The sequence below is a fragment of the Oryza brachyantha genome, chromosome 5 (assembly GCF_000231095.2).
Source record: "Oryza brachyantha chromosome 5, ObraRS2, whole genome shotgun sequence".
Lineage (NCBI taxonomy): Eukaryota > Viridiplantae > Streptophyta > Magnoliopsida > Poales > Poaceae > Oryza > Oryza brachyantha.
The window spans coordinates 12,447,306-12,460,747 of NC_023167.2; the positions used below are offsets into that span (position 1 = coordinate 12,447,306).

Sequence of the window (13,442 nt, forward strand, 5' to 3'; positions counted from 1 at the left end):
CCCCTCATGACGGTAGCCGCCGTCGATGCACCCTGGCCTCCCTCGTCGTCGTGCTGGCCAGCCACCGTCGACTCCGTGTCGGCCTGTCGGCCACCACCGCCCTCCACTCCTCCTCCAGCTCCAGCAGCAGCGCCGGGCCTGCTCATCCTCATCGGCGCCTCGCCTCCGCCTCCGCGGCATCTCCCCGTCGCTGCCTGCCCCCTCCGCTCCTCCTCACTCCTCTTGCCGCCCATGCCGTCCCCAACCCACTCCTCTCCCTGTGGCCCACCGCTGGCCGTTGGGGCTCTTAGCCTCTTGTTGAGGAGATTGGGTCAGCCACCTGCTCGCCGGTATGCTGGGAGTGCGAGGTCGTCATGGTAGGAGATGGAAGAGTAGATGGAAGAAGGAAGAAGACGGAAAGTGGACGAAAAAATGACGGCAGTGGTATATCTATAATTTGACAAAATTTCAGTGGCACACACATGATTTCGTAAATAGTAATGATATTTTTCAAAACCGTAAAGACGTATCTAATTAACCCTTAACCTATTGTCTCCTACCCAGCTGAGCATTAGTCAATGGTTATCAGCTACAACAATCCCCACCGTGGCGAATCCTTCTTCCTTTCTCCTCCAGCCGACAACCTCTATTTCCTTTCTAATGGTCTCGCATCCTCGGGAATGAGAGAGTGGGAATGTGAGAAGGATATCCTAAATAGAGTGTGTAAACATTTATTGGTATTATAGGAAACAGGATCCCCATGGTAGCAGTCAGGAAGTGGACACGTGTCTCCCTCAAAGACTTGGGTCAACTATGCAGAGCCGTTACTAAGGGGTTGGTCCCCTCGAGGTGATGACCCAAATCTAGATGACCTTCGGCTATTATACCTTGGGCGGTCGCTAGCTCAGGTAGTCCAAGGTTAGTAGGACCTCTCCTGATATTATGTAATTATCTCTTTTTTAGTGTCGCTTTTCTTGGGATGTGGGTACCAAGAACATATATGGGGAGAACTTACCAAAGAAAGGGGGTGGAGTTTTAGAATATTGACTGCCATAGTAAACCAAGCAAAAAAAAATCAAACACGAATAGGATATTATACACCACAGCGCCCCAAATCTGTCTAAACTCCATGAGCATTGTCTTGCTCCTGATCAAGGGGAACTCTTGTGTTTGATTCACCACGCACATGTTCACCCCTGGACCGAACATGAGAAGGGCTATCTCGGGCTCGTGCTCTTGGTGCTCGTTCACCAACAATATTCTTTTTTCTTGGAAAATGATCATCGAAAAACACCTTTGACCACTTTTGTAACCATATTTTTTTTATAAAAAATGGAATAAAAAATAATAGGCCTAAAAATAGGTATTGGAAATGTTGGAAACAAAAAAATATGGATGAAAGCATGCTGGTATGGATTTGGAACACCGAACTGTATAACCAAATCTAACTTAACATAACTACATAATATGATCACATCAATTCAAGTTTGCACCAAATTATCTATCCTTTATTCCTTTACCCATATACTTATGGTAGATATTTGGATGAGAAGTTGATAATCCTATTCTAAACTAAGGATAAAAATGATTTAAAACAATACAATTTTTGTTACTTTACATAAATTGTCGAAAACTTTATATATTTATTATTTTAACTATTTAGTGGTAACTTCGATACACATTGACAACTTTAAGAAACTAAATTTTAAAAAAGTGTTTGAAAAAAGTGACTTGTATATTAGTTTTCAAAATCCGATTGGAAACTTTCGCACCATTTACATCCTTATTCTAAACGGTAAGTCAAATGGGAATAAGTATAATAAATATTGGAGTATTTGACAATACAATGATTACCTATAAAAGGTAACTTCTTATCCGAATAGAAACAATCAATAAACCACAAAATAGTTTAGACAATGGTTTCATCAACGGGTTAGGTCGCACAGATAATATGACTTGTTTTAAATGACTAAATTTTAACTCTCCAAATCAAAATTTAGCCATTTATTTTAGTTTTGGCAACTCGAATTCATAGAGCATCTCCAAGAGACTCTCCATCCCCACTCTCCAAATCCTGGCAAGGGGAGGATGACAAGAGGGTCCCATCCACGTGGGACCCACACATAGCAATTGTGCTAGTGGGGGAATAAGTTGTTAGATTTAGCCATTGAGGACTCAAGATTAGCTATTCAAATGGCATGACAAGTAATATAGCCATTCTCTTGGAGCATAATTTTTATGCAAAATTGCTAAATTTAACTATAGCAATTGAGATGGCCATTCTCTTAGAGTTGCTCTTAGTATGCCAAAATTTAGAGACTACGGTTATGCACATCTTTATCAATAATGGATTGTAATTTAGCAATACTATATTCTTTTAGTGTTATTATGTCTATCTTTATGTTGATAGTTGATAGTCTCTGGTAAGTTATTGTTCATTTTATTTAATTGCAGTTTTTATAATAATTGGCTGTAATTTATTTGAAACAAAGATCGGAACGTTATTTCATTATAAAAACCGTTTAAACCGTTTCCGTTTAATTTTCACACTTTATTTTTTTTATTTTTAGCTATTAAGATTTCTGAGTGGTTCGGTTGATACTCGATAGGGGCCGCTCAGCGCCGTCGCCGCCGTCTGCCTCGAGAGCTGGTGCCACGACCATTCGATCGAACCAATCCCGCACTCTTTTCCATCGAAGCGGGGCAACGATCTCTGCTTCCGGAGACGCCCCCAGTGAGATAAGCGAAAACACGTTTTTACAAATGAAAAATAATTTTTAGATAAAACTTTTATATACGTGTCCATAGCGACTTAAAGGCAAAATGGGTAAAAGAAACCATGATGAAATACACAAAATCAAGTTCAAAATTAAGTTCTAAAATTTAAATTTTGGCTTATAAGCAATTGTAACTGCGAAACCATGGAGCCCAATCGTTTCCATCATTTCATATTTCCATCAACCTGATCCATCCTCCGCGTGTGAGTTTGAGAAGAAACTAAAAAAAAGCAAACAATTTAGAGTCACTTTCTGGTTCTCTACCGATAATATTATAGTGTTAATAAAATTAATTTAAGCCATTGATTCAAAAGTGTATTAGTATTTTGTTAATTAATTGATTATGAATATTTTGTAATTTAGTTTGTTTTAAACAAAAAGAGAGTACGTACCACGTATGTGCCTCACGACAGCCCGACAGAACAGAACAACATTTCAACACCGATACGCGAGCATGCGGCGGTGGCGAGCATGCGATCCGCGGCCGTGTGCGCCCACACTCGGGTAGGCGACAGCTAGCACGACCCAAAGATCCTTAGTTTTCCGAGACTCATAATGATTAAATTTATTTCTACTTCAACTAATATAAAAATAGATGATAATATAATTTAATTATAACTATTTGATAAAAATAAATTAACGGTGCAGTAGAGAGCACTGGGTGCTCAACAAGGAAGTGAGTTTGGGAAGTATGAGCTCCGAACCCCATGACTCGCTGGAATTTTTTGTATTTTTAATTTTATTTATTAAATAATTTACAAATTTGATTTTTTATTTCAAAAATCACAGTTCTAAACTGTTGCCATCCTCTAGGAGGACGGAAAACGTACGTGGCAAACGGCGTGGCAAACGGCGGAACGGATGGGAGTCGACGCAATGATGGCCGAACGAAAAAATATGCATTTGACACGGCAAGGGCTTTTTCAGAAAAAAGACAGCACCGGTCATTACTTGCGGAAAGAGGAGGCATAACTTGCGGTTTTGTAGAAATGTTCTTGTCGCCCTCTATAAAGGCAATAAGGGATTAGATGAAAATTTTCTTCATGCCTCCGTTTTCACGTCCATCCGTTCGACTGCTTGCCACGTAGGCTTTTCATCCTCCTAGATAGTGGTAGGAGATTAGAAGCTTAATTTTCAAAATAAAAAATCAAATTTGCGAATTATTTAATAAATAAAATTAAAAATCCAAAAAATTCTGACTCGCTGCAGGACTTGAACGGGGCCCGCACATACGGCCCAGGCCCATGATCTATTTTCAGCCCAAGTCAAACGGGGGCGGACAGACGCCACGATTTTCGGCACCCGTATTATCGTTGTTGGCCCCGCCGCGCACGCGCGGCGCAGGCTGCCCGGAGCGCAGATTCCGATGGCCGCCGTCCACCTCCGCCCTCTCCACTCGCTGGCTCTCCCTCCCCCGCTCCCTCTCCCTCTCCTCGCAGCCAAGGCCACAGCAAATCCCGGCTGCGCGGTGAGAAGAAGCCGCCACCGCCACCGCCACCGCGGCGGTGGCCTCGCCCTGCTCGTCTGCGCCGCTTCCGGGTCCGGCCCCAGCAAGGCCGCGCGTTCGTCGTCAGCGGGGCAGGGCGAGGCGGGGGATGCGGTCGCCAGGTGGGCGGCGTGGATCCCGCGTGCCGCGATGTTAGGGGCCGGCCCGGAGCAGGTCCTCAGGCTCATCTCCGGCGCCGCGGCCACGCCCATCTGCCAGTTCGTGGACTCGCCCCGCACCTTCCTGCACTCCATCGACCCCCGCGTTAAGCTGGTAACCCGGGCTTCCCCTTCTTCCTTCCCCGCGGGAGATAGACCACTTGCGACCTTGCCTCTCCTCGTGCTTATCTGCTGCGAGCTTTTGGCTGGGATTCCCAGTAAAACGGCAGGTGATAAGGATGCACAATACGTGCTTGTGAACATGTCGCCCCGGGTTATGAAGGGATGGATGAAATGCGGATGCAAATGCATCGCCAAAAATCTTGCTCAGTTTATATACTTAAGAGCCGGGGCTGTGCCTATTCTGGGGTTAAATACTTAAATTTGATTGTTGGTTGAGCATACATAATGCTGTCCTGAACTTTCAGGAAACAGGCCGAGTTTTTTTTTGGATATTGGCCTGTTCTCATTGGAGCCACAAATTGTGAAATAATTATGTTTTGTCGTCTGTTATTTTAGGAACGGCCTTAACCACTGAAACCACGTATCTCTATAAGCTACTCCCTTTGTTTCATATTATAATATTTCTTAGCATTGCTTAGATTCATCCATTGACTAATGTATATGATCCATATATATGTGTAAATTCATTATCATCCATATGAATCCAAACAATATTAGAACATCTTATATTATGAAATGGAGTAATGTAATCGAGGTAGTATATCATACACTCTGTCCAATGATTATTTAGAATATTCATAAATAAAAAAATGTATGATGGATTTTCTCTTCCCCCGAGTTTGGAGAGTTCTGATTTTTTTCACGGTGAATATTTTAACCATTTTTAAGTTTTTCTTTAGTTATCTTCTGCTCACTAATATTGATTATATTTCCTGCTGCAACCTGACAATGCAATCGCCTTTGTTCTCAGGTTTGGCTATTGGCTCTTGTTGTCCTACCAGCCAGATCAAATATTTACATGCGGTTTGGTTTAGTAGCGTACCTTACTCTCCTTTCCATGTGGGTTCTCCCAAACCAAGTTTGGAAGGTATGCTCTGATCCATGTTAAAATGGACAATTCAGCATTTTATGCACATTTAATGCTGGCCTACCAGGTAGCGAATTGTAGTTTAAATTATCTACTAGTTATGTGTTTTTTTGTGCCATCAAAAACATGAATGTGGCTTAGATTTGCTCTGGTTGAAATGGTGATTGAAGTACTGGTTATGTGTTTTTTTTTTGTACTGACAAGATATCATACCTGTCTTCCTTGCCCCCCCAAAAACTATTTTATGTGGCTTTAATTATAAGAATCAAAACCAACTATCCCCGTTGTTCTTATAGATTTTCCTCTAGGATTGGCTACTTTTCACTCTAGGATTGGCTACTTTTCACTCTGATAAGTAGCATCTGCCACTATGCCATCTTCTTTGTTAAAATGTTGCCCTTGAAGTGAACCTGCTCTTTTACCTGTAATTCTGTAAACAAACTATATTATCTGCAGGACCAACTTGGAAGGGTCGCTCTACTTTCAGGCATCATATTCATAATGCTGGGATTTGGTTCTGATGGTGCTCCTTCATTAGTCCAGACAAGAACTCCTCCCCCATCTGTTATAGGTTTGCCGAACATTCCTGGCTCCACAAGTGGCTATTCTTACACAATTATGAAACTGGGTCCACTGCAATTTACAAGGAAAGGCTTATCTGTAGCTAGTACGTCAGCATGCCTCTCATTTTCGGTATGTCTTTCCTTTCATTGATAATATTTTCCATAGGATTTGTTTTTACCAATGCTTTAATCATCTAGCTAGTGGCACATATGACAAGCATGTCTAAGTTGACAACACACTTTTTGTAATGAACTATTAACGGATATACTCCCTATGCCTATTCTTTTGATGCAGATATTCCAAAGTGCAAGTCTCTGCTTGACAACAACTACTCCTGAGCAGCTTGCTTCTGCTTTGTGGTGGTTTATGATTCCACTGAAGCATATTGGTGTACCAGTACCTGAGATAATACTTACACTGCTACTATCTTTGAGGTTCATTAACCTAGTATTTGATGAGGCAAGTATAGGGTAAATGTTCAAGTAAACATTGGCTATATTTGTCTTCCAGCTAGAACGTGCATTGTGCATTGTGAATTTAACATTTTTATAAATATTTTTTATTAGGTTCGCAATTCAGCACTGGCGATTGTAGCACGTCGGATAAATTGGAAAAAGCTCGCAACTATGGAGACTATTGATAGTAAGTACTTCTACTCCTGTAAACAATGGTTGTGAGTGAACTAGCTGACAGTCAGGAACCAGTTGCTGGCATAATATGGTGGGGAATTGCAACACAAAACTATTTTCTAGTGAATTTACTAGTTGTTATCTACCTGATTTATTTTGTCAGCAAGATTTTGCTAAGTGTTTCTCATGATTTGCGCCACTGAAATGAAGGCAATTATAGTTAGTCCAACTTCAAGTGCATCTGCTCAATTCAAATTCAAAGACTTTAATATGAGTTTTATTTCTTATTCTAGTTCATTTGTCAGAGGTAAATAATGGATTATGCTATTTATCAACTGCTCATGTAGTCCTGTTGATACCAACTAGACTATTCCAATATTTATTGTTTCAATGCATTTACCTCTTTACAGTTTTATGTGTATTATATACTTTGCAAAAATTCAAAATGATACCTTACTTGAGTACGTGAGGTGAAATGACTTGCAAAGGTTGAAGTTGGGTGAATCTAGCTAATTACAGCAGACTGTTTCGCAATTGTTCTGCTTTTATTGGGTCACCTAATGCAGGCTTATTTTGTGTGTATAGGTTGTACTAAGCACTTATTAGGTTCTTGCTTGGGAATTGAAACTTCTTTTGTATCAATTTGCAGTTTTCTTCAACTATGTCCGGCGAATTTTCAAAAACATATTTGATCATGCAGAGCAAATATCCAAGGTCACTTCCTTCTGAATTTTACATTTCGCTGACTAAGAAGTTATAATGAATGCAAATTGATCTTTCACCATTCTTGAAAAAACACAATTTATTGGAACATAGCATAAGCTTCTGATGTAATGTTGAGCTACTAACTAATTATAATTTTCTATGGATCTCCTGGCTCACATATTAGTGTAATTCACAACCACTAAATAGAAAGCCTTCAATGGCCACATGGGTAATGCTGATATCACAACTTGGTGATATCTTGAATGCTTCCCAATCTTGTGCTTGCATTAAAATCTAATCAAATCTCTGTGGCTTTTTAAAACTTCAGAATATTGTAGGATTCTTCTTTTGTCATTTTCCAAGAATTAAAACCTTAATTATGTAAAGCTAGTTGCTTATTCTTCTCTAAGGAGAACATCATCAGTTGAAGTTAAAGTGTTTGTGACCTTCATATGAACAGCACATTGGCATCTATACAAGCTTATGACCAATATGCTATTTCTATTGCTGGCGCATCCTGTATCCATATGGTCATGAATGTACTGGCTAGCCTAAAATTAATGGACCCTTTTGCTATACAGGACGTCAATGATACCGTATAAGTTAATGTTACAGAGTACAACATTCATTTTTGTGAAAGTAGTGTTGCTGGTTCGTTGAGTTGAATATGAATGTATAAGAGGAAATTTGATTAGGGACTGAATGTATTGGATCAAACTGGATTAAGAATAATGCCCTCTTAGTCTTATGATACCGTTCAAACTTGCCAACGTTTTGGCTGAAGGCAAACATACTGAAGGTTGTCTGGATAGCTGATTGTGAGAACTTAAGGATTTTAAGACCCACAAATGCAGTGTTGTACTTGCTGGTTATTATGAACTAAAAGTAACATACGACCTTAATAAAAAGATCTTGGGGCTCGGGAGGGTGAAACTTAAATTACAATATTGTTGCTGCCCAGCCTTCTGAAGCACTTATATTGTACATACATGGTGCAGCTGTAGCCAAAATTACTTTGCATATGACTGCTGCGCCACCTCTTACTTTGGGTGTATGTCTGATTTTTGTAGGCCATGATTGCTCGGGGATTTCGTGGTGACCCTAACAACCACAAGATCTACTTTCTTACAGAATCTTCTTTCGGCATTGTGGATGTCTTTTCATTACTTTGCCTATTTGCTTTAATGGCTCTCGCTTCTATTTCAGATAAATTGGTTTGATGGTAAGAGGAGGCACTTATGATCCATTCACCAGTTTGATAATTTGGTAGTCACTGTGTAAAGTGTTTGAAATTATTAGCATTGTGTTTTAGGAACGCGAGATTATCACGAGAACCTCATCATCCTCCTTGCTTAAAAATCTGATTTGCAAAATCGGTTTTGGAGCATCTTATTAGGCTGATTTTTTTTACAATTTAATCATTTTCGAGAACATTTTTCACAAATAGACCCACTGGAGAAACATTAATTGGAAATGGACCCTAGCTCGGTGTCGTTGATGATGGCGTGGAGGTCCTATTGCCCAACACCAAAAAGTGTGGCGTTGACCTAGGTTCACCTAGTCAACAAACGAGGAGGTGGATGCTGACATGGCAGGGGGGTTGGCGTCAGCCTACACGACGTTGAGGTACTGACCCTGACCCACCTCCTGGTTCCTCTTCCTCACTCTTTTCTTTCTTCTCATCCTTAACTTACCCAAGAGCCTAAGCAAGCTTCTACTATTTTATTTCTCCTCATACACCGAAATCTCACTAATTCACTCTATTTAAACTCTTTTTTTATAAGGTATGTGAGTCTACTCAACTTCCTCTTGTTTTTTTTGAATTAATTGGCTATTTTTGGAGATCGAGGGTGAAATCATAGAAATAAATGTTGCTAATATTTTTAATTCACAATGTTGCAATGATGGTTTAGCGAAACATGCATGTGTAGCTTTGTTAGTAATTTTCAAAAAAATGTTTTTGGGTAATTCTACATACTCGAGATCGGGTACCAACCCTAGAAAACAATATAGACAAGGTTATTTATTTGTAGTATGAGAATGACAATGTAGTAAATATTTATTTCAGTACACATTGACACTATGTATTTGTTGTGACCAGCATCCACAGTGAAAACCAAGCTTTGGTGTAGTCAAAGTTGTAGGTAGAGTACTGTACGTATGGCTAGTAAATTTGATTTTGATGTATAGATTAATAATTATTGGTTCATAGGACATTGAAAAAAAGATACAACTGGGTATTGTCCCGAGCAGTTACCACCACCGAGCGCAGATGATGAATGTAGGTTTCAAATTAGCCAAAACTATGACACAACCAAAGATATTGGATAAGCTGAAACGATACATATAGACGAAAGAAGCCAAGTCTTAGGCGAAACCTAAGGGATGAAATACAAAGGAAAAGCTGGTGGATGTAATAACATTTTTTTTCGATATTGTGATGTTGAATCCATGCAAATTTTTATTGGTTTTCTAAATAAAATTTCTAATATGTATGGACCAAATAAACCACTTACTATATGTGATTTTGTAGAGTGGATTGACAAGTAGATCGATCCATCTTTTATATGAGTTTAGTGGCTGCGTGACGCCAATGGAGCAAGAACATTTTTCTGACATAAGTTCCACAAGTTCTTATTTAGCATGTGGATCGATTTTCTTGTCAATTCACTCCACAAAGTCGCGTATAGTAGGTGGTGAATTTGGGCCCTATACATTAGAAATCTTATTTAGAAAACAATTAAAAATTTGCCTTTACCTTTCTTCCATTATGTTTCGCTCGGGGCTTGGTTTTTCTGGACTATATGCATAGTTTCAGCATATCTAATACCTTTGGTTATATGTGTCATAATCATGGCTAATTTAAAAATTACATTCATCGCCGTACCAACACATGGGACGGGTTACTTGATGGTGATAGATGCTTAGGGAAATACCTAGTTGTATCTTTCTTCAACATCCTAAGAGTCAATAATTATTAATCACTACGTCAAAATCAAATTTAAACATACGTGCAGTACTCTGCCTACCACTTTAACTACATTCAAACTTGGTTTTCACTATGCATGTATGTACAATCGCAATAAATACATACCATCATCTTGTACTAAAATAAATAACTACTAGACCGCCATCTTATGCTAGCTCTTAACAATATGAAAATATTTACAGCTAGTACTTAGCCCTTTTATTGCCCTTGCTCGGAAGGAAGACTTAAGTTTTTAATCTCCTGGAAGACTGTTATGTTTTTAATCTCCTGGTTCTAACTTCTATGCAGGCGAGTTAGGTGCGTTTTATATCCGAACAGTCATTTTTGTCTCTTAACATGTATTATCTCCTGTCATCTGATTTCTGTTAACATCGCAGGCGCAATGTCATGTGCTGGATGTTATGCGAGTGCATTGAGCGTTAGTGCACAATCAAAGTATTCATTGTCCTCATTAGGGAGGTGCTGTAAAGAACAAGATGGAATGAAGAGTTCATGCTAACGTGAAAAGATAGGTTTACTACCTTTCGTAGCCTTTTCTTTTCTTCGTTTTATTTTTTTTGGAGGATGCATTTCAGAGCATTGAACGTGTAAATAATTGCAAGGCAGTGTACTAAATTGTACAATCCGAAAAAAGTCAGCTTGATTGGTTAAATGCCTGCTTTGAATCCCATAATACAGGCTCCATATTTGAACACTAGAATTCATCATAATATTCCTTTTCAAGAGTATGATGGAGGCCTGCCACCGGATAATTTACACTGCAGCACCAGGATCACTGATAACACCCAGAAAGTCATCTTTTATTGTGCCGATGCAAAACTGCAACAAACATGTTCAAGCTGTTAGCATTGCACACCACCAGCTTAAAAAGGGGTAATCATTTCAAATAAAAAGGTTTAAAATGTCTTATGACAGCTAGAACATGATTCAAGGAAGAACACAACCACTAGCAAGTTTTCCAATTTTAGTAAAACAATCACTAATGCATTCAGCAATCATCTATTATGACACCAGAAAGGGTTACTGGCTAGATAATGAGCATCCAAGACAATTTTTCACTTGCAATTTGTTGCTACAAGACTGCGTTTATAATTTGCATTCTGATGCATTTCAACTAATTTACTCGACATACATCAAGGTTGTTCTTTGCCTAAACACATCTAGCTTTTTCACACATTAGGGGAAAAAACCTTTTGTCCTTGTCGCCTTAGTTGGTGTTGGGCATGTCTCACAGAACTTAGCGTGGTCTGGTGTTGCTTTTGTAGTGTAGCTAGACTGTTCTGCTAGTTTCTGTTGTTCTGGTCCCTTTATTTTGATTAGCAAGTTAGTAGTTGTTAGTAGTTCTTGTCTGGTGCGATATATGATCTAGGGGTGGTAATGAGCCTGCAAATTTAAGAGTTAGGTCCAACATGTGGCAGGCTAAAAATTTGGTAGATTTTTGAGCTAAAAATTTTTATGGTTAAGTGGGGTTGTGAAAGAACCCAAGGGTCTTTGCCCATTACCACCCCTAAATACATCACCAAGAATTGCACACGTGGTTATTTACAGAGACATGTTGTGTAAGCCTAAATAAAGACCGCACAGATCTATCTTTTTTGGTGTGTGTGTGTGTGTGTGCAAGAAACTGGATGTCAATAGTCTTACAATTTCTGTTGCATCAACACGTGTCCCAATAATCTTCAACCGAACCTCACTATCTTTCTGAATTTTCACCTGCATCAGACTCACAATTAAATCCTAGTAAGCAAAAGAAGATGGCTAAAAAAATTAGCCTTCAACAATACTTGCCCTATTCTTTTCAAGGAATAACCACTACGTGTATACATTTCAAGAATACATTTATCATGTAGATACCAAAACTGAATATACAATGAAAAAATACATTACATCTAAAACCAAATTTTAACACCAATAATCATCAATAAAAAGGAAAAAAAATTATGACCTGTCTACAGTTGTCAATAATTACATAGGAGAGGCATAAGAAGTAACTATGGATAAGAAGCATACCGATCCATCAGAAGTCGTATAATTTGGCACATCCCCAGATTGGAACTCCATATCATCAGGAATCAACTGCATAGCAAAATAGAACCAAGGGATGCAAGAACAAAACATTAGTCAGTAAGAGTTCGTTCAACTAAGACTAGGTTATCATCCAGCCACTTTAAGTTAAGAAAGCACCATGTTTGGTAAATTAGTATCAGCAATTTCGGAGTTAATCATACAACAAAAATGGGTGTATATCCTAGTACTGAACTATCATTGCATAGATTCTGAATTTTACTCCACGAATTAGAGTGTTAGACAAAGAAGCTCCCAGCAAAGCGAGGCACTCACATGGTTGGACACGAAGATCTGCACAGGCCCAGCCTCCGCGAAGAAGCCCATCTGCATAGCCAAAAAGAGAACGAATCTGAGTCACTACCCACCCCCAAACCCTAGTTCACCAACGGCAAGACCAATCCCGGACAGGGACGGAGGCACATCACCCCACCTTGTTAACCATGGTGACGACGGCCTCGAGGATCTCCCCCTTGAAGGGCCGGAAGACGACGCACTGGTACTTGACGGGGAAGGTGACGTAGCCCGTGCCCTCCCGGATGAGCCCCTTGCCGATGTCCTCCACCCCCGTGATCGCCACCACGAACCCGTGCCGCCCGCTGCAAAGGGTAGAACAAGAATCCATCAACCCCCCATCAGCGCCCGAGCCCGAGCCCGAGCCCTCCCCCACCCTACTAGGGTTTACCCAGCCAATCCGCGTCGGGAGGGAGAGGGTGGTGCGGCCTTACCTGCAGGTGCCCTCGACGTCCTTGATGAGCTTGGAGACGAGCTTGTCGCGGAGGTGCGGGCCGAAGTGCCGCGGATGCAGCTGCATGTTCCGCTCCAGCACGATGTGGAAGAACATCTTGTTGCCCTCGTCGGCCGCCGGCGACTCGGCGAGGCGGTGGGCGAAGCGAATGGCGAACCGATTCCTCCTCACGATTCGGGGACGAGGCGAGGGGATGGCAATATTAAGCCGGGGACGAGGCGTGCGAACCGTCGGATCAGTGCCGCGCTGCATCCTGGCCGTCCAAATAAAGAAAGGATTGACCTAGCTCAGG

General features: G+C 40.5%; 2 protein-coding genes across 4 annotated transcripts; one reads left to right on the plus strand and one right to left on the minus strand.

Annotated features, from left to right (window-relative positions):
- Positions 1 to 4,051: 4,051 nt before the first annotated feature.
- LOC102710025 (protein ABCI12, chloroplastic) lies at positions 4,052 to 11,058 on the plus strand. 3 transcript variants are annotated; one of them, XR_005811936.1, is made up of 10 exons: positions 4,052 to 4,515; positions 5,335 to 5,451; positions 5,908 to 6,144; positions 6,310 to 6,474; positions 6,582 to 6,657; positions 7,294 to 7,358; positions 8,420 to 8,571; positions 8,797 to 8,975; positions 10,521 to 10,635; positions 10,716 to 11,058. XR_005811936.1 is itself a non-coding variant. In XM_015837784.2 (8 exons), exons 1-7 carry the CDS (start codon positions 4,123 to 4,125, stop codon positions 8,567 to 8,569), a joined length of 1,203 nt encoding a protein of 400 aa, XP_015693270.2. In that variant the 5' UTR covers positions 4,052 to 4,122; the 3' UTR covers positions 8,570 to 8,571; positions 10,716 to 11,058. The 3 variants fall into 3 exon arrangements, 1 of the variants encoding a protein (XP_015693270.2); XR_005811937.1 differs by lacking the exon at positions 10,521 to 10,635; XM_015837784.2 differs by lacking the exons at positions 8,797 to 8,975; positions 10,521 to 10,635.
- LOC102719957 (DNA-directed RNA polymerase II subunit RPB7) lies at positions 10,828 to 13,417 on the minus strand. The gene is made up of 6 exons (XM_006654307.2): positions 13,131 to 13,417; positions 12,836 to 13,001; positions 12,679 to 12,729; positions 12,349 to 12,414; positions 11,983 to 12,051; positions 10,828 to 11,157 (listed from the first exon to the last, which is right to left on the minus strand). Exons 1-6 carry the CDS (start codon positions 13,400 to 13,402, stop codon positions 11,092 to 11,094), a joined length of 690 nt encoding a protein of 229 aa, XP_006654370.2. The 5' UTR covers positions 13,403 to 13,417; the 3' UTR covers positions 10,828 to 11,091.
- Between the last annotated feature and the right edge of the window lie 25 nt (positions 13,418 to 13,442).